General features: G+C 37.1%; 1 protein-coding gene across 1 annotated transcript in view; it reads right to left on the bottom strand.

Moving 5' to 3' along the window:
• DNAH11 (dynein axonemal heavy chain 11) overlaps positions 1-25,881 on the bottom strand; it is a 396,815-nt gene that overhangs the window by 241,181 nt on the left and 129,753 nt on the right. The window contains exons 31-32 of the mRNA XM_017871552.1: positions 4,562-4,693; positions 2,606-2,766 (exon numbers count right to left, since the gene is read on the bottom strand). Of these exons, the coding sequence (XP_017727041.1) occupies positions 2,606-2,766; positions 4,562-4,693 (293 nt within the window). The remainder of the gene's footprint in view (positions 1-2,605; positions 2,767-4,561; positions 4,694-25,881) is intronic.

Genomic DNA, 25,881 nt, shown 5'->3' with positions numbered 1-25,881 from the left:
TGGGATATATTCTCCTGGTGTGCCTGTATGCTTACAGCGCAGTATTGGGGTGGGAGTTACCCGATTTTCCAGGTGTTGTGTGTCTCAGTTCCCCTGGCTAGGAAAAGGGATTCCCTTCCCCCTTGCGCTTTCCAGGTGAGGCGATGCCTCACCCTGCTTCAGCTCTCGCTGGTCAGGCTGCAGCAGCTGACCAGCACCGATTGTCCGGCACTCCCTAGTGAGATGACCCCAGTACCTCAGTTGAAAATGCAGAAATCACTGGTCTTCTGTGTCGCTCGCGCGGGGAGTTGGAGACTGGAGCTGTTCCTATTCGGCCATCTTGCTCCGCCCCCTCGCGTTTCTGCATTTTATATCCATTTGCATGTTTCGGTGTATCTTACAATGAATGAGTGAAAAGGCTCCCAGACTAGGAATCAGAGTACTTTTTGTAGTAGAGATTTTCGCCTTGTAATTTTCTCCAGTGGTTCCAAGTTTTAGGTAGGCATATGGCAGCCAGTGTTTAGAGGCTACATTTCCTGCCTTCCTTCCAGTCAGGAGTTGCCAAGTGACCAAACTCCAACCAATGGTATATGTGCAGAAATTATTAGTGCCATTCTTAGAACACTTCCTTGGAGATATTTGACCTGGACTCTCTTTTTTCCCTTTTCACTGGCTAAAACACATGTGGAAACAATGTTTAGCATGTTAACCACCTGCCAATCTGTACTGCTGTCCCACTCACCTCTGGATTGTGAGACACCCGTTTCTGTGTTATTTCAGCCACTGTGTTTTGTTTGGAATATCTAACAGCAGCTTAACTGGCATCCTCCTAGCCAATACATAGTTGACTTAAGTCTCTGAACCTGCCCACATATGGAAGAAGGAGACACTGTCTCCCCTGCCTACCTCACAAAGGGATAGTCAGCATCAAATGAAATATAATGGAAGAATTTGAAGGGCATCATTTTGTCAATGTAAACAACTAGGAAATAATTCAAAGAATGAAATGGAAATGAAATCATTTTATCCAAAGCAATTCACACTATTAAAAGGAACATTCATCTTCCTTTTAGCTCCCAAAAAAACCCACATAGTGATTTTTCTAATTTTGAAGTTAATAAACTATCAGGCCTCATATAACGATAAACTTTAAAATGCCTCTTCCCTTTTTCTCCTATACCCTGGGCCTCCCTTTCCTCCTTCTCTATTGACAATGGGGTGCATACAGTAGACTCTTCACATTTGCAGTTTTGACTATTCTCAAGTGACATTGTCAAGCTCCAATTTTAATCCCTCTCACTGAAAGCAGTGCATAAATTAACTAATGAGGACAGTGAATGCTGACTTTTAATCAGAGACAAGTTAGAACTGAGTTAGATACAATTATAGAAACTATACAATACACAAATGTTGCAATTATGAGATTAATATGTGCAAGAACAATCACAAATGTAGTGTGAGAATCCTACCAGCCTCTCAGGACTACCATAGCAAACCAGCTTTATAGACTTACATTTGAAACTGTGTACACTTCGGTGATAGTGGATAATTGGGCCTGCTGCTATGACCTTGAGGTGTGATTTCTGCTTCATGAATGCCAAAGATTAAATGTGCTGTCTCCCATCAAACAGGTCAGCAGAGATTGGAATACTAACAAAGAAATTCCTCTCAATGTGACATATTCTTATCTCTGCAATATTCTGACTAAGTATGTATTTACTTGGAGTCAAGTGGAAATGAACTATTAATAATAGTAACCTCTTGCCCCCTTGAAGTACTTGAGCCACACTGGCTTTCTTTCTATCCCTGGAACTGGCCACGTGTCTCCCCACCTTGGAAACTTTGTCCTTGCTGTTGCCTGTAACTTTCTGACCCAGGATCCCTGCCTAACTGGTTCCTCATTTTTCAGGTTCCAGCTCAAGCTCTCCACAATAGTAGGCTCTCCCTTCAAGATAATTTTAAACACATTGACCTTTTTAAAATTTTTGTCATAGCATATATTACAGCCTAAAATAATTATATTAGTTAATTTATTTGTTTATTGTTTCTCTTTATCTCCACTTACTAGAAAGTAATCTCTGTGATGGCAGGAACTCTGTCTGTTCAACACTGGAATGGTACTTAGCAGAGTACTTCAGAAGTACTTGTTGAATCATTTAATGAATGCTTTGTTCTTCCCCTTCCCTTCCTTTCACTGTATGCAATTCCTCAAATATGAATTTGAACACAGGTAATTCCTAGTTATTTTTACCCTTTCAATAAAGGAATCCTGTGGGGGGTGGAGGGAGGTGGTGATAGATCCTGACACCAGAATGTTAGTTGTAGATAACTGGGCAGAATCAAAAATGCTTCCTTGAGCCATATTAATCCACTCATGATTTCATCATTTGTGCATTGTGCAGCTTCTGTAATTCTGTTTCTCTAATTCAGTTCTCTTCACCTTTTTCTAAAGTCAACATTCACTACCTTACATTATTTATTAATTTACATACCACTTTCACATAGTTCATTGTTTGTTCATGTTTTCCTCTCATTCCTTCCTTTTTATTCTCACACATCTCTGCTCAAGCTAGGGGACTCTTTTGGGTTGGTTTTTCCCATCTGGATGGAAACTTAGAATTGTTACCTGTCAGTCAGAGGAGTGATCACCAGTCGAGGACTGTTGCCTAAGTATTCATAGAAGTACTGGAATTGGGCATCACAAATATTAACAAAGCAGTGTTTCTGGGTATCCTCCCATCGGTGACGAAGTTGAGACAGCCATGTAAAAGTCTGGGGACTGACAACCTAAAAGCATTGCATAATCATCACACGCAGGACACTGGTAGTTTGGGGGCCACAAAGTATTAATCTAATCAACTCTACTGCTTCACATTTTATTTCTAAAATCCTCACAAACAGGAAATCTCTTGCATGTTATTGCAAATTATAATTGCACATACATGGTTAAATACTTAATAAGAAAAATGCATGTAATAAGTCTTCATTTTAAATTGACTTTTATATAAAACAATATGAATTTCTTCAAGCAATGCTTTTTCCCCCTTTTATGAATCACCCCAGGGGATTAGATAAATTTTGTAACTTTATACTCATCACCGAAGTCAGATGGAAAAATACACTATCCATATTTAAATGACACATAATCCATAATTTCTGCATTGCAGAGGCATAAATAAACTACACTTTCAACCAAGTTCAGTCTAAAACCAATCTGCTTTTAGTACAGAGATTTTCTGCTTCATTTTTAATCACATCAAATAACAGTATTTTTCATTGCTATTCTTTCCCATCTACTCAATCCTAACTATTCATCTTCCAGTTAAAAATCCCTGTCTCTTTCAAGATAAATGTGACCCTTGGATTTCTTGAGAATCAGTTGAACTTACCAAAATTACTGTATACTAATTTGTCTGATGACTACATAGGTTTCAGCATTGCATATTCATGTATATAAGATGGTTGGGAATTAGACAAAAGTATTTTTAGTACAAAATAAAGGACATATTTTAAATCAGAATTTATCCTACTACAAATCATCAGACTTATAAAACAGAATAAAATATATAAGAAGATACAAGACCATATTATAGGAGTAGTTATCAACAGTTCATTATTAAAATGAGAACATATGGTAAGTGATGTTTTGCAAGGAAAAGTTTTGTACTAGCAATTAAAGAATATCACTCACTAGTGGTCCTGAAGCTGGATCAAGGAATATTAATGTATGTTTATGGTTTACATGAAGAAGCATTTTCTTGCACTTTATACAAATAATTTAAATTCACTTTGCTTTTAATAAACTGAGAAAAAGAAACAGAAAAACCACAGAAACATTTCACAATACATACAGGCATTCGAATTGTGAAAGGAATTGCCTTGTTTTAGTACTACCAAACAAGTGTAACCCAGTAGACAAGCATATTCCTGACTTTTGTAAATAGGAATATATTTTGGAAAGAAGGATGACAAAATTCTCCTTTCACGTTAAACACTGCCAACACTTAAAGACACACAGACATTTTAAAGATATGTAAAAAAAAAGGTTATTAGTATACTAAAAGAATTAGAAAATAACTTCTTACAAGACAATAATTTAGTTGTTCAAGGAAGAGACAAAGGATTACCCAAGTGACAACCTAGAATTATGACCAACACCTCTTTCTTCAAGGGGAAATGTATCAAAGGTACACAGACATGGTTTAAATTACATACACATAATCTTACTGCTATTGGCTGTGTAAATCACAGAGGTGAGGCTCACAGGCCAATGACCAAGATGGTCACACACAGAGAGATGAACACAGTGATTTCTCATGGTTCTTCGTTGTGATAAAATTTTTTTGATGATCTGATGTTCCTAACTTGGCAAAACCGTTTAGGATATCACTTGGAATAAGTCTCATCAGGATAATATATTGGCTAACCAAAATCAAATGTACCCAAGTTAATCACAATCTTTCAGGACTAATTAAAACATACAAACTTGCAAAAAACAATGACTTTCTTGGAACTACTCTGGCAATAAACATCACTTTCAGGAAACAATAATGAATACATAAAATTTCTACAAACAACTTGCCTTCTGAGAAATAAGTTTTGCCACCACGTCTCTGGCATGGACATCTATGGTACAAATTGTCATGATCTTCTGTCTGTCTCCAGGTGGAAGTTCTCCCAGCAAAAGTGTAATCAGTGTATTCAGCTGAGAAATCTAGAAGGAATCATTTTTTAAAAAGGAAGGGAGGGTTACAAATATAAAATTTAAGAGCCCCAAATTCTTCATATTTGTAAAGACTGATGTAGTTTGCAAAACAATTTCTTCCTTTCTTTTTTTCTTTTTTGAGATGGAGTCTCACTCTGTCACCCAGGCTGGAGTGCAGTGGCGCGATCTCAGCTCACTGCAACCTCTGCGTCCTGGGTTCAAGCAATTCTGCCTCAGCTTCCCTAGTAGTTGGGATTGCAGGTGCCCACCACCACACCCAGCTATTTTTTATATTTTTGGTAGGGACAGGATTTCACCATTTTGGCCAGGCTCGTCTCAAAACTCTTGATCTCAAGTGATCTGCCTACCTCGGCCTCCCAAAATGCTGGGATTACAGGCATGAGCCACCACGCCTGGCCACAAAACAACTTCAAATGTGTTACCCCAGCTGGTCCTCAAAGAACCTTGGTATAGGAATGACAATATTATTATCCCCGCACACAGATGAAGGCCAAGAGAACCTGTGAGTAATGACAAAGCCGGGGCAGACACAGGGTTTCCTGGCTGCATTGAACTGACCCTCTACCCTAATGATAATCTGGTCCATAATATTGTTGAAACGGAAAGGACTACAAATCTTAAAAGGCCAAGTTAGACTAAAAAAGCATAGTAAGAGCTAAATGACCAATTATATTTTTCTTTAGAGAAGCATTCACCTAACAATTTGTGTTTGCTTTGGTTTTTAAAAATACAAGATAGTGATGATTACTGAAAAAATATTTAAAATGTAGAGCTGAAGAATGTCCTCCTCTACTCTTATTCACATCCCTACTCTTGTTTAGGTCTGTCAAACTCGTAGATAAGTATTTTTCAAACTGCTGGTCTTTTTTCATAGAATGGAAAGGAATAAAATGGAATGCCATGAATGACAATTCATTGAAGTGACTGGAATAGAAAATACAGCATTACAGGTAGTAAGAGAATGTATTGTTTCATGCTGTTTTATTTCTGTTTTGACTATCTACATAAACATGTGAACTTGGATCTGATAGAAAATATTTCTTATGGTGAATTGTGGTCAGAGAGGTTTGAAAGATTCTGTCTTAGGTGGTCATTTTGTTAGTATGGTTATTTACAGAAAAAGATTTCTGCCTTACTCAAGCCTTATTTATAAAAACAGTATTTCTGCCTTATTCCAGGTATCATATTGTGAAACAATACCATCCCCTTTTCTCTTCAGCTTTGCAAAAGGACAGTCAATGACAAACTGCTAGTACCTGAGAAAGCTGGCAGTAAGCGAATATGACAGATCACCAGAGACTCAACCCTTTGTAGCCTACTGTCAAATACAGGTTCACTATTGTACTACTATCATGCCCTGGAAAATGCAAAAGCCTGCACACTTCCTTGAGATTGCTGTGCAGCTGGAGGCTGGAGAAAGTCATACAGCTGGAATAAGGGAGAAGAAAGGCAGGAAGAGATAACCGTAACATGCGCAATTTCCATGAAATGAGAACACAGAAGGTTCCAGGCACTGACTAAGCACGTTGCTGATCTCCTTGCACTTAATCTTAAGACAATCTGTTATCCGAACTTTGCAGATGAGAAAACTGAGTCAAAGGCCTATTAACCACATTTGCCAATCCAGGGAGGGGAAATTCAAATTCCAACAGTCTGACTTCAGATTCATCACATAGACCCTCTCCAGCCTCCACAAGACCTACCCATCCCTTCAGGTCTGAGAAACTGTAGCTGTGCAAGAAGCATTCAGGACAGACTTAAAGTCAAACACAAAGGAAAGCTGGCTTAAAGAAATAAAAATATTATTATATGTCCCCTAGACACTCAGGATACACGACAGCTTTATAAGCATTTGCCCTATTTCCCCCACCCTCCGGCTTTATTGAGGTATGATTGAAAAATAAAAATTGTATAAATTTAAGATATACAATGTGATATTTTGATATATGTATATATTGTGAAACTATTACTCCAAGGAAGCTAATCGACATATCCTTCAGTTCACATATCTTTTAAGTGAGAATACTTGGTATTTACTCTCTTAGCAAATTTCAAGTGTACACTACATTATTATTAACTATAGTTGCCATATGTTACATTAGGTCTCTAGAACTTATTCATGCTATAACTGGAAGTTTGTACACTTTGACCAATATCTTCTGTTTTCCTCCCTCCCATCCTCTGGTAACCACCATTCTACTGTTACTATGTGTTAGACTTTCTTTAAAAATCCACTTATAAGTGAGATCATGCGGTATTTGTCTGTCTGTGTTTAGCTTATTTTACATAGAATAATGCCCTTCAGATTCATCCAGGTTGTCACAAATGGTAGGATTCCTTCTTTGTAAAGGCTAAATCATATTCCTCGGTGTGTGTGTGTGCATGGGTGTTTGCATGAGTGTCTACACATTTTCTTTATCCATCTATCAATGAATACTTGGGTTTTTTCCCACATCTTGGTGATTGTGAATAAAGCTGCAATGAACATGGGAGTGCACATATCTTGTCAAGATAGTGATTTTATTTCCTTTACCTATATACCCAGAACCGAGATTTTTGGATCATATGGTAGTTCTATTTTTAATATTTTGAGGAACGTTCATAATGTTTTCCATAATGGCTATACTACTTCCTACTGACCACCAAGGAGGTCAAAGATCTGTACACTGAAAACTACAAAACTCAAAGGAAAAAAATTAAAAACAAAAATAAATGGAATGATCCCATGCCCTTGGATTAGAGGAATTTATGTTTGTTAAAATCTCTGTACTGTCCAGAATTCTCTGTAGACTTAATGCAACTGCATCAAGATTTCAATGGCATTTTTTTTTTGCAGTTGTAGAAAAAACAATCTTAAATTTTATATGGAATCACCAAGGACCCCGAATAGCCAAAGCAATCTTAAGCAAGAAAAACAAAGCTGGAGGCAGCACATCTTCTGATTTCAAATTATATTACAAAGCTATAGTAATCAAAACAGTGTGGTACTGGCATACAAAAAGGCACAAAGACCAATGGAACAAAATAGAGAGTTAAAAAATAAATTTTTCAACTAATTGTCAGCATAGGAACGAAAAACAGTGAAGAAAGAAGGTTCTTACATAAATGGTGTTGGAAAAAACGGGACATCACATGCAAAAGAATGAAATTGGACCCTTACACTATACACACACACAAAGAAACAACTCAAAATGGATCTAAGACTTAAAGATAAGACCTGAAACTGTAAAACTCCTTTAAAAATGTGGGAAAAGCTTCATGACTTTGGTCTTGACAATGATTTTTTGGACTTGACACCAAAAGTATAGCAACACAATAAAAAAATAAAAAACAAGTGAACTACATCAAACTAAAAAGTTTCTGCACATCAACAGAAAAAATCAACAAAATGAAAAGGTAGCCTATAGAATGGAAGAAAATATTTACAAACAATATATCTGATAAGGAGTTAATATCTAAAATACATAAGGAACTCATACAACTCAATGGCAACAAATAGCCTGATTAGCAACAGGCAAAGGACCAGAATAGACATTTTCCCAAAGAAAACATACAAATGGCTAACTAGTATAAGAAAAGATGCTCAAAATCACTAATCATAAGAGAAATCAAAACCACAATGAGCTATCACCTCACACCTATTACAGTGGCTATAATAAAAAAAAGTCAAAAGATATTGTTGGTAATGATGTGCCTTAACCTACTACAAGAGTGACATCAAAGATCACTGATCACAGGCTGGCCGTGATGGCTCACGCCTGTAATCCTAGCACTTTGGGAGGCTGAGGTAGGTGGATCACTTGAGGTCAGGAGTTCAAGACCAGCCTGGCCAATGGGGTGAAACCCCATCTCTACCAAAAATACAAAAATATCAGCCAGGCATAGTGATGTGTACCCATAATCCCAGTTACAGGGGAGGCTGAGGCAGGAGAATCGCTTGAATCTGGGAGGTCTAGTCTGCAGTGAGCTGACATCACACCACTGCACTCCAGCCTGGGTGACAGAGTGAGATTCTTTCTCAAAAAATAAAAAAGATTACTGATCACAGACCACTATGATAGATACAATAATAAAAAATTTAAATATTCCAAGAATTACCAAAATGTGATGCAAAGACACAAAACAAGTTCATGTTGTTTGAATGATGATGTCAATGCCCAGCATAGATGGGGTTGCCACAAATCTTACAAAAATAAAGCAGTATCTGCAAAGCACAGTAAAGCAAATCACAGTAAAATGAGATATACCTGTATTTTAATAAACTGCATCTTTAAAAGTAGTTACATGTTTAAAAGCAGATGTGATTATTGTTTTATGTCTAATATGTTCACTGCTCATCACCCCCTAAATTTTATGTTCCACAAAGTCAAGGACAGCGTCCATCTTGTTCGGTGCCTTATCCCAGAGCCACTGAAGAACTGTCAGAGTGTGGGTGTTCAATGTGTATCTGCTGAAAAGATGAATTAATGTACAATAACAACCCATGCCTACGCAAGTTTCTAAGGAAAAGTAATATACACTTTAGTGAGAAAAGAGTTATTTAGGCCTTGGATATTTTCTCACCTGGGTCAAGATACCTGGTCTTTGCAGTATCCAATCTTATACCACTATCAGTATTTGGTTAAAAAAAAAGAGTTGATTGCAACAACAGTAATAATATTGTATACCTTATAAGAACATTTATAATTTTAAGTGCGTTCACATGCATTGTCTTATCTGAGCTTCCCAACAACCTGTGATTTCTGCATTATTGATTCATTTTTCACAGAAGTGCAGTCAAATGGAAGATGATTAAAAACACAGCTTGTCAACAATCTGCACAGCATCATATGTTGGGGATCTTATACTGTATATCAAGATTAAACCTTCTCTGATGATACTCTTTAGTAAGTAATAAAATTCTGCACCCATAGTTATGTAATGTAGTTTAAAAATGTCTGTAGTATTTGGGCAGTGGTAACAGGTAGCAATCATCATGGTCAGTACTGTACTTGCATATAAGTTTATGGTATGTGACATATAAAACACTCCTTAGCAACTTTAAGAAAATATACCCTATCGTGTAATCATATTCTTGCCACTGATTGCAATAGTGTTACATGATTTTCTACCGGATCAAGGATGTCTGGCTCAAGTCTACCTACGTCCCTTTGAAACTCAAGTGGCTGTTTTCCTGGTACATATTGGCTTCGTTAGAGTGCAAGTACAGCATATATCTTGAACTAGAAATAAGCCCAACTTAGAGTAAAATCCAAACTTTTGTTCTTGGAGTACAAAGTCTTCCATGACCTCACACCACTCCTTTCCTATTTCACTTCAGTAACCATGCTGGCCTTCCCTTTTTTCTCCTATCACAGCTGCTTTAACGCCACAGCAACCATTTCATGTGCCTGGAGTCATCTTCCTTCTAATCCTTGTATGATTGGCTTCCTCTCATTATTCAAAGTTGTAGTTAAAATTTACCTCCTCAAATTGGCCTTCCCTGGCCATTCTAAATGCTTCTATTATCTTTATGGAACTTATGAGCATCCTACCAATCATGTATTTCTTTGTCTGTCTCCTCCACCCTAAGCTCTAAAGGAGCAAGGCCCATATCTGTCTTATTCTGGGTTGTGTTCTCATGTTTAGCATAGCAGCCAGCATAAAGCATGTGTCCAAGTCAACACTCGCTGTATGAATTGATGAAGAAATGAACAAATGAACAATAGCAACAATACATACCAGAACAACAGTTTTTTGTTCTCTCATTCACTCATTCATACAAGATGACAAATGTGGTTCTTGTTTCCAGACCTTACAGGACAACAAGGAATGCAGATAAATAATTTAAATTGTTTTGCTAGGGCAAGTAGAAAGTACTCTGACAGCACACAGAAATAGGGCTTGCCTGATCTAGGGCTTAGAAAGGCACTTTAGAGGAATGTATACTAAGACCTAAAGAATGAGCAGGATTTAGGTTGAGAAGAATTTAGCGGTTGGCCAACAGGGAGGCAGTCGTTAAGCCCCCGGGAGCAGCCTGCAGAAAGGCCCTGAATGGACAGGTGGCTCTGTGGAAGAACTGAAAGAGGTCACCCATGGCAGGAGTGGGCGGCAGAGGAAGAATAGGTGTTTAAAGTTGCTGCAGAGGAAAGCAAGTGCCCAGGTGTGCAGGTCTTACCCAGCTCAGTTAGGACAATGAGATGGTGCTGAAAGGTCTAGAAGGCAGGGTGATAATGAGATTTGTGTTATTAAATTATCTCTCTGGCTATGCTGTAAACAATGAATTGGAGGAAAGTAAGACTGGAAGAAAAAAGACCTGAGAGGAGGATGCTACAGTCATTTAGATGAGAGAAGAGAGTGGCTTGGTCTAGGATATTATCAAAGCAGCTGGAGAAGGCAGTGAGAATAGGGATCTTCAGGACAGTTAAAGAGATTTGGTGGTTGATTGGCTATTGAGCAAAAGAAGAGTCAAGCGGGCTTCTAATGTGAGCAACTAGTGAAGAATGTTGGGTTTTTGTTGTTGTTGTTGTTGTTGTTGTTGTTGTTTTTGTTGTTCTTCCTGCAGCTGGGCACATTGGGAGGCAAGTTTGAGAAGAGCGAATGTACACTGGACCTTTTAGGTTGGGTGTGCCTGTGAGACTTCAGTGAAAAATCCCTATCTGTTTCTGGCTGTGCTTCAGGAGAGAGATGCAGACTGGGGTAAAGGAAACTGAGTAGCCATAAAAGTGGATGAAATTAGTCAGGGATGTGTGGAGAAAGAAAAGGGAAGGAAAAAGAAAGATTGCGGGAGGCTGAGGCAGATGGATCACTAGAGTTATCCATCTCTTGATCAGGCCAGCATGGTCAACATGGCAAAACCCTGTATCTACTAAAAATACAAAAACATTAGCTGGGCATGGTGGTGCACACTTGTAACTCCAGTTACTTGGGAGGCTGAGGCACAAGAATTGTTTGAAGCTGGGAGGCAGAGGTTGCAGTGAGCCAAGATCACACCACTGCACTCCAACCTGGACGACAGAGCAAGACCCCATCTCAAACAAAACAAAACAAAACAAAACAAAACAAAACACAAAAACAGGTCAGGCACAGTGGCTCACATCTGTAATCCCGGCACTTTGGGAGACCAGGGCGGGTGGATCACCTGAGATCAGGAGTTCAAGACCAGTCTGGCCAAGATGGTGAAGCCCCGTCTCTACTAAAAATACAAAAATTAGCTAGGCATGATCACGCCTGTAATTCCAGGTACTTGGGAGGCTGAGGCAGGAGAATTGCTTGAACCTGGGAGGCAGAGGTTGCAGTAAGCCGAGATTGCACCACCTCATTCCAGCCTGGGCGACGGAGTGAAACTCCGTCAAAAACAAAATGAAATAAAACAACCCCCCCCCCCCCCCCACACACACACACAAACCAAAACAGAATACAGCCATAAGGAACAGGAAGATTTAAGGAGCAGGAGGAAGACCAGCCAGGTGAAGTAAAGAGCAGCCCAAGTTTTCTAGTTAGAAAACTAGAATTCAAAAAAACATGAATATAAAGGAAGAGAGTATGTGAAGAAGTAGGAAGCATTTTCTAAGTTAAAGAAAATAGAAATAGACTCAATCAAGTGGTAGAAATAGGTTGTGGTGATGAGAAAAAGGAAAGAGCAAGTATAGACATTAGGTCAGCAAGCTTGATTATAAAAAAGGTTACAGAGATAAGGCAGGAAATAAAAGATGTGGCATGAATGAACAATTTTTAGTTATTTTGAGTAATGAGGGAGTTGGGCATGTTTAATTACTGATGGGAATGAGCAAGAGGTAGAAACTGAAGAAACGGGAGGAAAGAAAGTCAGGGCAGCCTTGAGAGAGGTCAGAGCAGAAGGGACCCAGAGCAGAGGTGGAGAAATGCTCTGGACAGTGGAGGTCACCCTGGCCTCCTACCTGGAGGATGGTATCAGGGGAGGGACATCAGCCTGATGGCCATTGCTCTAGTCCCTCTCTGATGATGTCAGCAGATAATAAAAGCACTGACTGACAGGCATTGTATGTATACATGTGTACTGTGTGTTTTCTAATTTAATCATCACAACTTTATGAAGTAGGCACGATTAGTATTCCAGTTTTACATATGAGAATATGAGATAATCTGCCCGAGATCACACAGTTATAAATGGTGGAGCCAGGTACTAGCACACAATTCTAAGATCTTACTGTTTATTCTACAAACACAAAACCTTCTTATGTGGATAACAGGGCGTCAGACCAGGCAAGTGCTGGCCTCCAGTGATTGTGGTGAGGAGAGAGAGGTAACTCAGTATACCCCACCTATGAATTCTCTTATTTATATAAACATAGAAATGCTTCCTAACAAAAAGACAAGATCTTACACCTTGTATGTCACACATCATGAAAAAAAGAAAAAAGGAAAAGGCACGATCTTGACCACCATTGGGGTTTATAGGATACACATATCTAAGGGACTAGTGTTCCCAAAGAGGGCCAGAGAGCACGGTAGGATGATGGTGGGTTCACCATGTAGGACAATGTCAGACCTAGAAAGTAACAGACTCAAGGTCAGAGAGAAGCAGTGATTCCTGATACATAGTGGTGGCTGGTCCCCCATTTTTTTCCGTCCTGGCTCCTATGGCATCATGGTAGAAAGAGGCCATACTGTGAATTTAAAGAGTGTATCCCTAAATAATATAGGTTTAAATCAGGCAACAAAGAAAAAAAAAGTCTTCCTTGCAGCGGAAGCATTGCAGTTTTACCAGCATCAGTCATAGCATATCTCCCAATATGGGGACACCCAAGCCATGGTGGCAAAGAAGCTGGAAGAGGCCACTCTGCAGAAAAGTTGAGATCTGGAGGTCAGATTTGCTGGCTCATGCCTGTAACCCCTGTGCTTCTGGAGGCCAAGGAGCAAGGATTCCTTGAGGCCAGGAGTTTGAGACCAGCCTAGGCAACACAGCAAGACCCTATCTCTATAAAAAATTTAAAAATTAGCCAGCATGGTATCAAGCCTCTGTAGTCCTAGCTACTTGGGAGACTGAGGCAGGAGGACTGTTTGAGTCCAGAAGTTTGAGACTGCAGTGAGCTATGATCACGTCACTGCACTGTAGCCTGGACAATAGAGCAAGACCCAGTCTCTTAAAAATAGAAAAGTAGTCTGGAGCTAGAAGTCCTCAGCTTAGCGGATCAAAGGGAACATTACAATATAACTAGTATAGCACCTTGGGGATCAGTTACCAGAACTCTCAATCTCTTTCTAACAGGACATTATACTGAAGTTCTTCTTGTTTCATAACAGCAACAAGGACCTCTAATCTTGAAACCTACCAGTTTCACCTTCAGCAGTATCAGAAACAATGAATTTTCATTTCCACCAGCCAGAGCAAAGGAAATGAGAAAGGGACCAAGTCTCATGCTCTTAAAACTATCAGAACATGGGTTGTTGAATCTCAGTTTGTTGTCCTCCTTTCCAATGCTCACTTCCTACTTCTCCTTTAATACTACTGCTAAAACCACTAGTGCAAAACTGAGCAATGAATGTCAGAGATAGTGAGCATAATTACCTCATTCTTGACACTAATGGAAATGACTCTAATGTTTCACCATTAAGTATGATTTTCTCTGCAGGTTTCTGGTAGATATTTTTCAAGTTTTAAAAGTTCCTTTAAATGCTTATATTAGAAAAGAAAAAGGTATGAAGTCAATAAGCACTCACCTTAAGAAACTTGGAAAAAAGGAACAAATTAAGCTCAAAGCAAGAAGAAGAAAGGAAATAATCAAAATAAGGGCAGAAATAAGTGAAATATAAAACAAACTATAGAGAAAACCAATAACGTCAAAGGTTAGTTCTTTGAAAACAGAAATAAAATTGATGAACACCTAGAAAACCCAATCAAGAAAAAAAGAAAAAAATTACCAACCCCAGAAATGAAAGTAGGGCATCTGGGCAGACCTTCCAGATGTTCTGAGGATAATACTGAAATAGCATGACCAACTTACATCAATAAATTGAAAAGCGTAGACCAAGAGTGGCCCCTTTTCTGTAAAGGACCAGATAGTAAATATTTTTGGATTTGTAGGCCATGTAGTCTCTGTCACAGCCACTCCACTCTGCCATCGTGATGTGAAAATAGCCACAGACAATAGACACTGGGCCAGATTTGGCCAGAGGTCTGTAATTTGCCACATGCTGAATTACTTAAAATGGGCAAATATCTTGAAAAATACAAACTTCCAAAACTGACACAAGAAAAGAAGCCCAAAAAAACCTAAACAGCTGCATATGTATAAAAGAAATCAATTTACAATAAAAAATGTTCTACAAAGAAAACTTCAGGCCCAGATGCATCACAAGTGATGTCTATCATAAACTCTTTCACAAAACAGACATAAATGGACCACTTTCCAACTCCTTCTAAGAGTATACCCTGATTTCAAAATCTGGCAAAGATATCATAGAAAAAGAAAATTACAGACAAATGTCCCTGATAAACATAAATGTAGAATTTGTTAACAAAATAATAGCAAATAGAATCCAGCCAAAGACACACACACACACACCTACACACTTAAAGGATAATTCATAACCAAGTGTTTATTATTCAGGAATGCAAAGTTGGCTTCACTTTCGAAAATTCACCACAATAACAGAATGGCATGGTCATCTCATGAGATTTGAGAAAGCTCAATGCTGATTTAAGATGCAAATTCTCTGCATGTGGTAATGGAAAGGACTTTCCTCTATCTGACAAGGGGCATCTCCAAGAAACATTCAACTAACATCATATTTACTGGAGAAACATTATTCTTCCCAAAGAATGTAAATGGACAAGGATGTCTCACTACCTCTATTCAACATTGTGCTGGAGGCCCAGTCAATTCAATAACTCAAAAAAAGGAAATAAAAAACAAAAGGAAAAAGAATGGAAGAGAAGAAAACTGTCATTACTTATAGATGATGTATTCCTGTACATAGGAAGCCCTGTACAGCATACATATATATATATATTTAAAAACTACTAAATGTAGTAAGTAAATTTAGCAAAGCCCCAAGATATAAGGTGAATATTTAAAATAAATTTCTATATACCAGCCAAAACACTGGGAAATAAAATTTAAAATTAGTATATAAAATAGAATAAAAAACATATCAACTACCTAAAAATAAATCTAATAAGAAATATGCAAGACTTCTACATTGAAAACTACAGAAAATATTGTTGAGAGAAGGTAGAAAAAACTTATATAAAGAGATATACCATGTTCTTGGGTTATAACAACCATAATTATTGAGATGTTCATTCTTCCAAAATTTGTATTTAGAGGCTGCCCCAGTCACAATTTAATTAGGCTAAAAATTAATTAGGTTTGTAAAAATAAACAATGTGATTGTAAAATTTATATAGAAAAGAACCTCAAACAGTCAAAACAATCTTGGGGAAAATAATGAACAAAGTTGAAGGATATATATAAAATGACTTTAAGGATTACTATAAAGCTATGGTAATTAAGAAAGGTGGATTTGGCATGAAGACAAAAAAACAGATCAATGGAACAAGAGAATCTGAAAATAGACCCACATAAATATATAGTCAGTTGACTGTTGACCAAGGTGTCACATTAATTCAATAGAAAAAGGAAAGAGGTAAGGATTGTAGACCTAATGGGAAAAACCCAGAACCACGAAGCACCTTGAAAGAAATAGAAGTATATTTTCATGACTTTTGGACAGGCAATAACATCTATCTCTCACACATACACACAACACACAGAAAGAAAAAAATGTTTAAAAAGACACAAAAAGCACTAGCCATGAAAAAAAATTTGATACACTACACCGCATCAAAATTATACCTTTCTGATAAAATATGCCATTAAGAAAATTAGTCCATTTTGTAACAGAAAACTTGTATCCCAAATAAAGAAATCCTACAATTAACAATTTAAAAAGACCAGGCACAGTGGCTCACACCTTTAATTCCAACACTTAGGGAGGCTGAGGCAGGAGGATCACTTGAGGTCAGGAGCTCAAGAGAACCTGGGAATCATAGCAAGACCTGCAAAAAGAATGTTTAAAATGTTTAACTGAATATGGTGGTGCTTGCCTCTACTCCTAACTACAAAAGAGGCTGAGGCAGGAGAATCATTCGAGCCCAGGAGTTTGAGGCTGCAGACTATGCCACTGCACTCCAGCCTGGTTGACAGAGTGAGACCCTGTCTTAAAAATATATCAGGTAAATCATCCAATTACTTGAAAAAGGAGCAAAAGATCAAAAGATCTTAATAGACGCTTCACAATAGAGGATGTACGAATGCTAATTGCCCCATGAGAAGTTGCTCAACATGTTTAGACATTAGAAAAATGCCAATTAAAATCACAATGATATACTATTTTATACCCACTGGAATGGTTGCAATTATAAAGACTGACAATATGAATATGGACAAATATGTAAAACAGCTAAAATTCTCTCACATTGTTCATGGGAGTATAACAATAGAGAACTGTTTGGCTGTTTCTTAAATGGTTAAATGTATACTTTCTCTGTGATCCAGCAATTTCACTTTTAGGTTTCTACCCAGGAGATATGAAAATGTATGTTCACAAAAAGACTTTATCCAATAATGTTTAAAGCAGCCTTAGAAATAATAACCTCAAACTGGAAACCCAAACATCAAGTAACAGGATGGGTAGAAAAATTGTGGTATATGTATACAATGTAATATTAGTAAGCAATAAATAATAACGAACAGCAAATACATGCAACAACAGACATGAATCTCAAAAATATGTTCATTGAAAAATGTGAAGGGTATGACATTTTATCCTACTTGCAGGCTAACAAGTCATGGATGCTGGCAGAAGACATGAGACTCCTGGGTCAGAGATAAAGGACAGTTTATTATAGCAATATCATGAGTAATAGTAGAACATTAGCATTTGCACTATCTCTGAGTACAAATTTTCAAAGGATATTCAAAGAGGGCTAGCACATGCAGTGAGCTGTGTTACAAGAGAAACGTTCTGGATTTTTATAAAAGACAGCATGTCTGACATTTGCCCCAGGAAGAGATATTATTTTTATTATACGAAATAATAAGTCAACATGCCCTTTGCTTTGGAGAGAGATACTGTCTCTATTTTCAAGAATGTTCACTATAAAAATATATCTAGAACAAAGGGCAGTCATTACCTCTGTTCATAAGATGTATACAAATGTAAGACCCATAAGGACTGTCTCCCAATGTTAAGTAAAAAATCCACAAAAAAAGAAGATATGCTAACTTAGGAGACTTGCCAAAAGAATTTTCCTTTGTATTTTATCATTGTGTGGTTTTTGTATCAAGTATATTAGAATTTTATAGAAGGAGTGGAAAATCCTTACATCTCTGTTTACATTCCAGAACAGTTGATGTAACATGGTGTTTATCTTTCCCATGATAAAATCACTGAAAAGGGTCCTTTTTAGGAAGGAGTGCCCATCTTTGACTACCATGACTACCATTTCAATTCTTCCATTGTTAATGGTCTACCTGAGTTTTCTAAATTATTTTGATTCAATTATAGAAAAGTATTCATAGAAAACATCCATTTATTTTAGATTTTGACTTAATTATTAGAAAAAAAAAATCACATACCTACACAGTCATTTTAAAATCTCTTACTTACAGGGATGTTTTTTCCCTATCCCTTTATTGTATTTTTTTTTATTTCTTCTCCAAACTGCAAAAATTTGTCGGCATTATTGGTCTGTTCAAAGAACCAACTCTCATGTTAATGGATCATATTGAAATCAAATGGCATATATGGGTGACAAATCCTTTTGTCTCTTACCTCCATCTCTCATTGTGGGGATTTTCAGTTACTTCAGGATTTGTTCTGCTTCTTTCTCTAAAGCAAAAGTGGTAAACTATAGGCCATGAACCAAATTTGGCCCACCACCTGTTTACACAAATACCATTTTATTGGAACCCAGCTATACCTATTCACTTACAAATTACCAATTGCTTCTTTGCAACCACCACAATAGAGATGCATGCATGCAGAAGACACTATGTGGCCTACAAAGACAAAAATAATTACTACCTGATTCTTCCCAGAAAAAGTAGGCCAACTCCTGCTCTTCAGTCGAGACATATTCATGACAGAAGCCCTCTATAAATGGCTCACTTTGCTTGCAAAGCATTTCTCAGGGCTTTGTACTGGGGACAAACACTTCTACTAATAGCCTCTTGGGATATACAGGGGAGAGAAGCGGCTCCAGTTGTCCATTTCTTCTAGATTTAATCCTTATCACTAACCATAAATTCCATGTTTTTTATATTTGTTTAAGGTGAGTTCATAATTTATCTGAAATTTTGCTGAGTGAAAATTGGCTTACCATTGCAATAGCTTCTTCTTTTTATAGGTTTGGACTGATTTTCTCTGTTCTTAGTCAGCTATCAAATCAATTTCATATGTTCCTGGCATTCCTCAAATCATATGTTCCTGTATTTCTAAGAACAATATGTTTTTTTTATATATCTTACCTGTCATTCAACGTAATATTTGATGATAGAGGAGGTAGAGAGTATGTGCTCTACTCATGATCTTGTGAGTTACTGCTAGATTATAAAGCATAAAGCTATCAGATTATGTTGTTATATAAAGGTCAAAAAAAAAAAAAAAAAAACTTGCGTCCAGTATACACTTCGTAACTCCAGGCTTGACCGGCCTCTCTATTCAGGTAACAGGGCTGAATCAAGATAAGAATGCTAGCAATATTGCATCCAAAATTTTTAAAAGAATTTCTTAGCAACTAAAAGTGAGGCCAAAAATTGGCTTTCAGCAGCAAAATGAGGGTCTCTTTCTTATATGTATACTGGTATTTCTGAGTCTTTGCTGAGAGGGAGAGGATGGTTAATGAGAAAAGTTTTATATTATTTATCTTGAGTTCTTAGCAAAAGTCTCTGGGTAATGTCCCTGCACACTACAGATATTAATTTTTTCAAGTTTAAAACACTTCTATCTCTCTTTTGATGATTTTCACACAGCTCAATAATAAAAGAGGAGTACAGAAACTTTCTTACCATATCCCAAGCCTCCAAAACAAAACACTTTCACCAAGGAACCTTCAAATCTGAGAAATTAAATTTATCATACTTGCCACTTTTTTCAAAGACTCTGTCAAGGCAGCATATATATATATATATATACACACACACACACACACATATATATACATACATATATATACGTATATATATACGTATATATATTTGCGCGTATATATATACGTATATATATGCGTATATATGCGCATATATATTTACGTATATATATATGTATATGATTGATAAATATTCAAAATGCAGTATTTTTGCCTTTAATCCTAATACTAATATGCAATCACCATAGATCCAGGGGGAAATAGAGTTTAAAATTATTACCTTGGTTTATTTATCTCACTACAATTTGGGATAACCAAGGAAAGGAATTACTTATAATCATCAATTATATACAACTCTGATACAAGTTTTAAAATTAAGTTATTTTAAATGACTAAAGCTCATTAAAAAAACTGCTTGCAGTATTAGTAAGAATAATTTTAATTAAAAGCACACTCCAGCAGATGGTTACATTCATTTTGAAAGGAAGAAAACTGAAAAGGTTTCAACTTAGATGCAAACATTTCTCATGACCCAAACCACAGCTTTAGTAGAATTCAAATGTTAGCTTCTGTAATATACATGTTAGTGCCAGTCACAAAACTGAAACACTGTAGTAAAGGCATCTGTTTGTCTGGTCTGTCAAACACTTCAATTCATGCGAGAAGTGTTTTATAATTACGTGGATAAATGCTTTCTTCACAAATCATTCCCTTTCTCTACTTCTCATCCAACATGAAAAAAGAAGCACTGTATAACTCTTGAACAAAGTGGAAAACTTTTAAAAGATTTTAAGAGATGAACACTAAATTCCATTAGTTAGTTGAACAAACCAAAGCTACTGGGATATGAATACCTTTATAAGAATGAGAAGAAAAAAAGAGCCAGTCCAACGTTGCTGACAGGGGAAGGAGTGGACACTTCTTATACACTGATATTGGGAAAGTAAATTTGGCACTATCTTGCAAAGGCTTTGATCTAGCAATTTGACATCTGGAAATTTATCCTGAATAAATAAAAATGCATGTGACATGTCTATACAAGGCTGTTCCTTGCAGTATTATTGGCGATAACCAAAAATGAAAAAGCAACCCAACTAGCCAGTATTATCAACAATAATAATAATCATAATAGGTGGTATTACAATGTATTAGATTAAATGAACATGGACAATTTATTAACACAGAAATATTAAATAAAACAGAACATACCTAAATACAAAGTACACAGCCAAACATGAGAAAGGTGGAAAGGGAGAGGAGAGAGAAAAAGGGGGAGTGGTCAATAGTGGAGTGAGAGAGAGGGAGTGAAAGGGAGTGAGAGGGAGGGAGGGAGGGAGGGGAAGAGAGAGAGAGAGAGTGAGTGAGTGAGTGAGTGAGTGAGTGAGTGAATGAGAGAGAGAGAGAGAGAGGAGATTGATCCCTTCCTGACAACAGGAATGAGCCTCAAAGTGAAGAGGTATGATGAGGTTGATAAGTGAACGCCATGGCAGCTCAAAGAATTTGTACAGAGAGCCAAACATCCGAAGCTGAGGTTTAAACTGCCACATGGGAACAGAAATGTTCCCATTTCAGTTGTGCCTCTCATACTCCCTTGAGCAAGGCAGACAGTTGGAACTGAGATGTTGAACATAAAGTTTAGATACTGAAAGTGTTACAATCCTAGAAAAACTCTACCCGTCAGCTCAAGGAGCAACATGAAAGCTGGAAGTATCTGGAGGCTTTAGACCAGAAAAAATCCCTTAAAAGAAATCAAAATCTCACATTTACACCACGTGAAGCTGTGGCATCCAAATTGACCCTGCTAATGTGATCAGAAAATCCTAAACTGAGTAACTGCAAAATTAATCTACAACTGGCCAAGGCAGTGGCTCATGCCTGTAATCCCAGCACTCTGAGAGACTGGGGTGGGAGGACTGCTTGAGGTCTAGGGTTCAAAACCAGCCTGGTCAACATAGTTGGACCACCTCTCTACAAGAAAAAAACAAAAATTACCTAGGTATGGTAGTATGCACCTGTGGTCCTAGTTACTAAGGAACATGAGGTGGGAGGTTTGCTTGAGCCCCGAAGTTTGAGGCTGCAGTGAACCGTGATCACTCCACTGAACTCCAGCCTGGGAAAAAAGAGTAAGACTGTCTCTATCATAATCATAACCAATCATAATCATAATCATCATCCAGAACGTACAAGATCTATAGAGACCTGAAAGAATTGCGGGGCCGGGGGAGGGGAGATACACTGTAGTGACATTTGCTCAATTTAGGGAAGAAAATTCCTGCAGAAAAAAAAACATAAAGATAACCTTTAAAAATGAACATTAAAACACAAATCAAATTTAACAGGAGATCCAGCCTCAGAACTAGAGCTAGTAGAACAATCTAAGTAAAACTATTAAACATCTCTTTAAAATAATTAATGAGATGAAAGAATAGAAACCACAATGAAAAGATAGGTCATCATAAAACTGATTTTTAAAGAAGCAAAACAAAAAACAAAAAAAACCCAACTTTGGGAAACTGAGATATAATAACTGAACTTAAACTGAAGAATTGGGTGTGTAAATTGAAGTGTTTGAAAAGCGAATCTTTGTATACCGTTGGTGGGAATGTAAGTTAGTGCAGCCATTATGAAAAATAGCATCAAGTTTCCTCAAAAAATTAAAATAGAATTACCATATGATCCAGCAATCTGACTAATGGAGATACACACCAGAGAACTGAAATCAATATGTTGAAGAGATGTCTGTATCTCTTCCGCCTTTTGAAAAAAAGGAAATCCTGTCATTTGTGACAACCAGGAGGACATTATGTCAAATGAAATAACCCAGACATAGAAAAACAAATACTATATGATCTCACTTATATGTGGAATATAAAAATGTCAAACTCCATAAATAGACATTTTCAAAAGAAGATACACAAAAACCAAAGGACACATGAAAAAATGCTCAACATTACTAATCATCAGGGAAACGCAAATTGAAACCACAATGAGATATTATAACAGCCAGAATGGGTATTAAAAAGACCACCACCAACAACAACACAGATGTTGGTGAGGATGCAGACAAAAGGGAACTTTTTTTTTTTTTTTTTTTTTTTGAGGATGAGTCTCGCTCTGCCGCCCAGGCTGGAGTGCAGTGGCCGGATCTCAGCTCACTGCAAGCTCCGCCTCCCGGGTTCACGCCATTCTCCTGCCTCAGCCTCCCAAGTAGCAAAAGGGAACTCTTATACACTCTTGGTGAGAACATAAATCAGTACAACCCCTGTGGAAAACAGTATGGCGATTTCTCAAAGAACTAATAATAGAACTAGCATTTGACCCAACAATTCCATTACTAAGTATCTACTGAATGGAAGATAAGTTATTGCATCAAAAAGATATCTGCACTCCTATGTTTATTGTGACACTATTTACAATAGCAAAGTTATGGAATCAACCTAAGTGGCCGTCGATGGACAAATGGAAAAAGAAAATGTGACATATATATACAATGGAATACTACACCACCATAAAAAAGAATAAAATCACGTCTTTTGTAGCAACATGGATGGAACTAGAGGTCATTATCTTCAATGAAACAAGTGAGACATAGACAAATATCACACGTTCTCACTTATAAGTGGGAGCTAAACGATGCGTACACATGGATATTGAGTGTGGAATGATAGACAATGGAGACTGGGAATTGTTAGGGGGTGGTAAGGGGTGGATGATGAGAAATTAATGGACACAGTATACATTGTTCAGATGAAAGATATCCTAAAAGCCCTAAATTCACCATTACAAATTCAATGCAGGTGGCAAGATTGCACTTGTACTTCATACATTTATGCCAATAAAATTTTTAAAAATTTTAAATGAGAAAGTCCAATTTATATATACAGCAAAATAGTGGTTACCAGAGGCTGAGGGGTAGAAGGTTTGGGGAGATATTAGTCAAAGGATACAAAATTTCAGATGGGAGGAGTAAGTTCAAGAGGTCTATTGTACATCATGGTTACCTCAGTTAGTAACAAAATAACATATTTTTGAAAAGTGCTAAGAAAGTACCTTTTAAACATACCACACAAAAAAGTATGTGAGGTAATGCATATGTTAAATACCCTGATTTAGGCATTCCATGATACATACAGATATCAAAACATTATGTGTACCCATAAATATGCATGGTGTTTACCTTTCAATTAAAATGTAAAATTTTAACTAATGAAATATTTAGGGGTAAAGATTATGGTATGTGTAACTTCATTTGAAATGATTCACAGATACAAAATGAATTGATGGTTGGTTGTAGGGTTTGATAAATGACATGTGATAAAGAAAATAAAACAAGATAGTAATTATAGAATCTAAGTAGTAGGCATACATGTTACAAAATTCTTTCAGCTTTTCTGTATGTTTGAAAACTTTTATTACAAATTACTGAGAAAAATCTGTTAAATGAGTTGTGTATCACATTGGACACCATCGTCATTATTATCATAGCATTAACAACAGCAGCAATAGCCAGCCCTTATACAGCACATCAACACTATTTAAAAATAGTATTTGGCTGGGCACAGTGGCTCACATCTATAATCACAGCACTTTGGGAGGCCAAGGCAGCTGGTCTGAGGTCAGGAGTTCGAGACCAGCCTGGCTAACATAGTGAAACCTTATCTCTACTAAAAATACAAAAATTAGCTGAGCATAGTGGCAGGTGCCTGTAATCTCAGCTACTCAGGAGGGTGAGGCAGGAGAACTGCTTCAACCTGGGAGGCTGAGGTTGCAGTGAGTCAAGACTAAGCCATTGCACTCCAGACTGGGCAACAAGAGTGAGTGACACTCTGTCTCAAAAAAAAAAAAAGTATTTTCCATATACTAACTAAGTAATCCTTCTAATGATCCTATGATGCAAGTACTGTCATTGTTTGTGTTTTGCAGATGATGAAACTAAGGCACAGAGTAATTAAATAGCTTGTCCATAGTCATACAGCTAATAGCAGAAGCTGAGATTTGAGCCTACTTAATCTGGCCCTGGATTCCTCTTTCTTCTTAATCATATGCTACAAGGAAAAAAAGTTTTATCAGAACCACGAAAAGAAAGAAATCTTAAAATTATCCCAAAACAAGACAGACAGCTTATAATGGAAAAATACTTTGAATGACATAAGATTTTACAATAACAACAATAAAAGCCATAAGATAAATGGAAAAATATTTTTAAGGTATAAAAAATATTATCAACTCAGAATTATATACTCAGCTACATTATTAAAAAGGAAGTCAAAATAAAGACAAGGAACCAGAAATTTTCCTGTAACAATTCATCACTGCACAGTGCTAAAACATATTCTATAGAAAGAAGGGAGCTGGATTCGCAAATAAGGAATCAGGTAAAAATTAAATTAAAAATGAGCAAAGTCATTAGTAAATATGTTGGTAAATCTAATTAAGATCTGAAATAATACCACTCCCACCCTAATTAATGTATAATTTTTTTAAAATAAGGTTTAAGAGCGCATCACCCCCTCCAAGGAAACGCAGCTCATCACCAGCAACGGATCAAAGCTGGACGGAGAATGACTTTGACGAATTGAGAGAAGAAGGCTTCAGTCCATCAAACTTCTCAGAGCTAAAGGAGGAATTACGTACCCAGCACAAAGAAACTAAAAATCTTGAAAAAAAATGGAAGAATGGATAACTAGAATAATCAATGCAGAGAAGGCCATAACCAAACTGACAGAGATAAAAACTATGACACGAGAAATATGTGACAAATGCACAAGCTTCAGTAACCGACTCGATCAACTGGAAGAAAGAGTATCAGCGATTGAGGATCAAATGAATGAAATGAAGCGAGAAGAGAAATCTAAAGAGAAAAGAGGAAAAAGAAATTAACAAAGCCTTCAAGAAGTACGGGATTATGTGAAAAGACCAAACCTACGTCTGAATGAGGTGCCTGAAAGTGAGGGGGAAAATGGAACCAAGTTGGAAAACACTCTTCAGGATATCATCCAGGAGAACTTCCCCAACCTAGTAGGGCAGGCCAACATTCAAATTCAGGAAATACAGAGAACGC

The sequence above is a fragment of the Rhinopithecus bieti genome, unplaced genomic scaffold (assembly GCF_001698545.2).
Source record: "Rhinopithecus bieti isolate Rb0 unplaced genomic scaffold, ASM169854v2 scaffold_5882, whole genome shotgun sequence".
In the NCBI taxonomy this organism is placed as follows: domain Eukaryota; kingdom Metazoa; phylum Chordata; class Mammalia; order Primates; family Cercopithecidae; genus Rhinopithecus; species Rhinopithecus bieti.
Note: the sequence above shows the minus strand (reverse complement) of the source record. Positions and strands in the feature narration are given on the sequence as shown.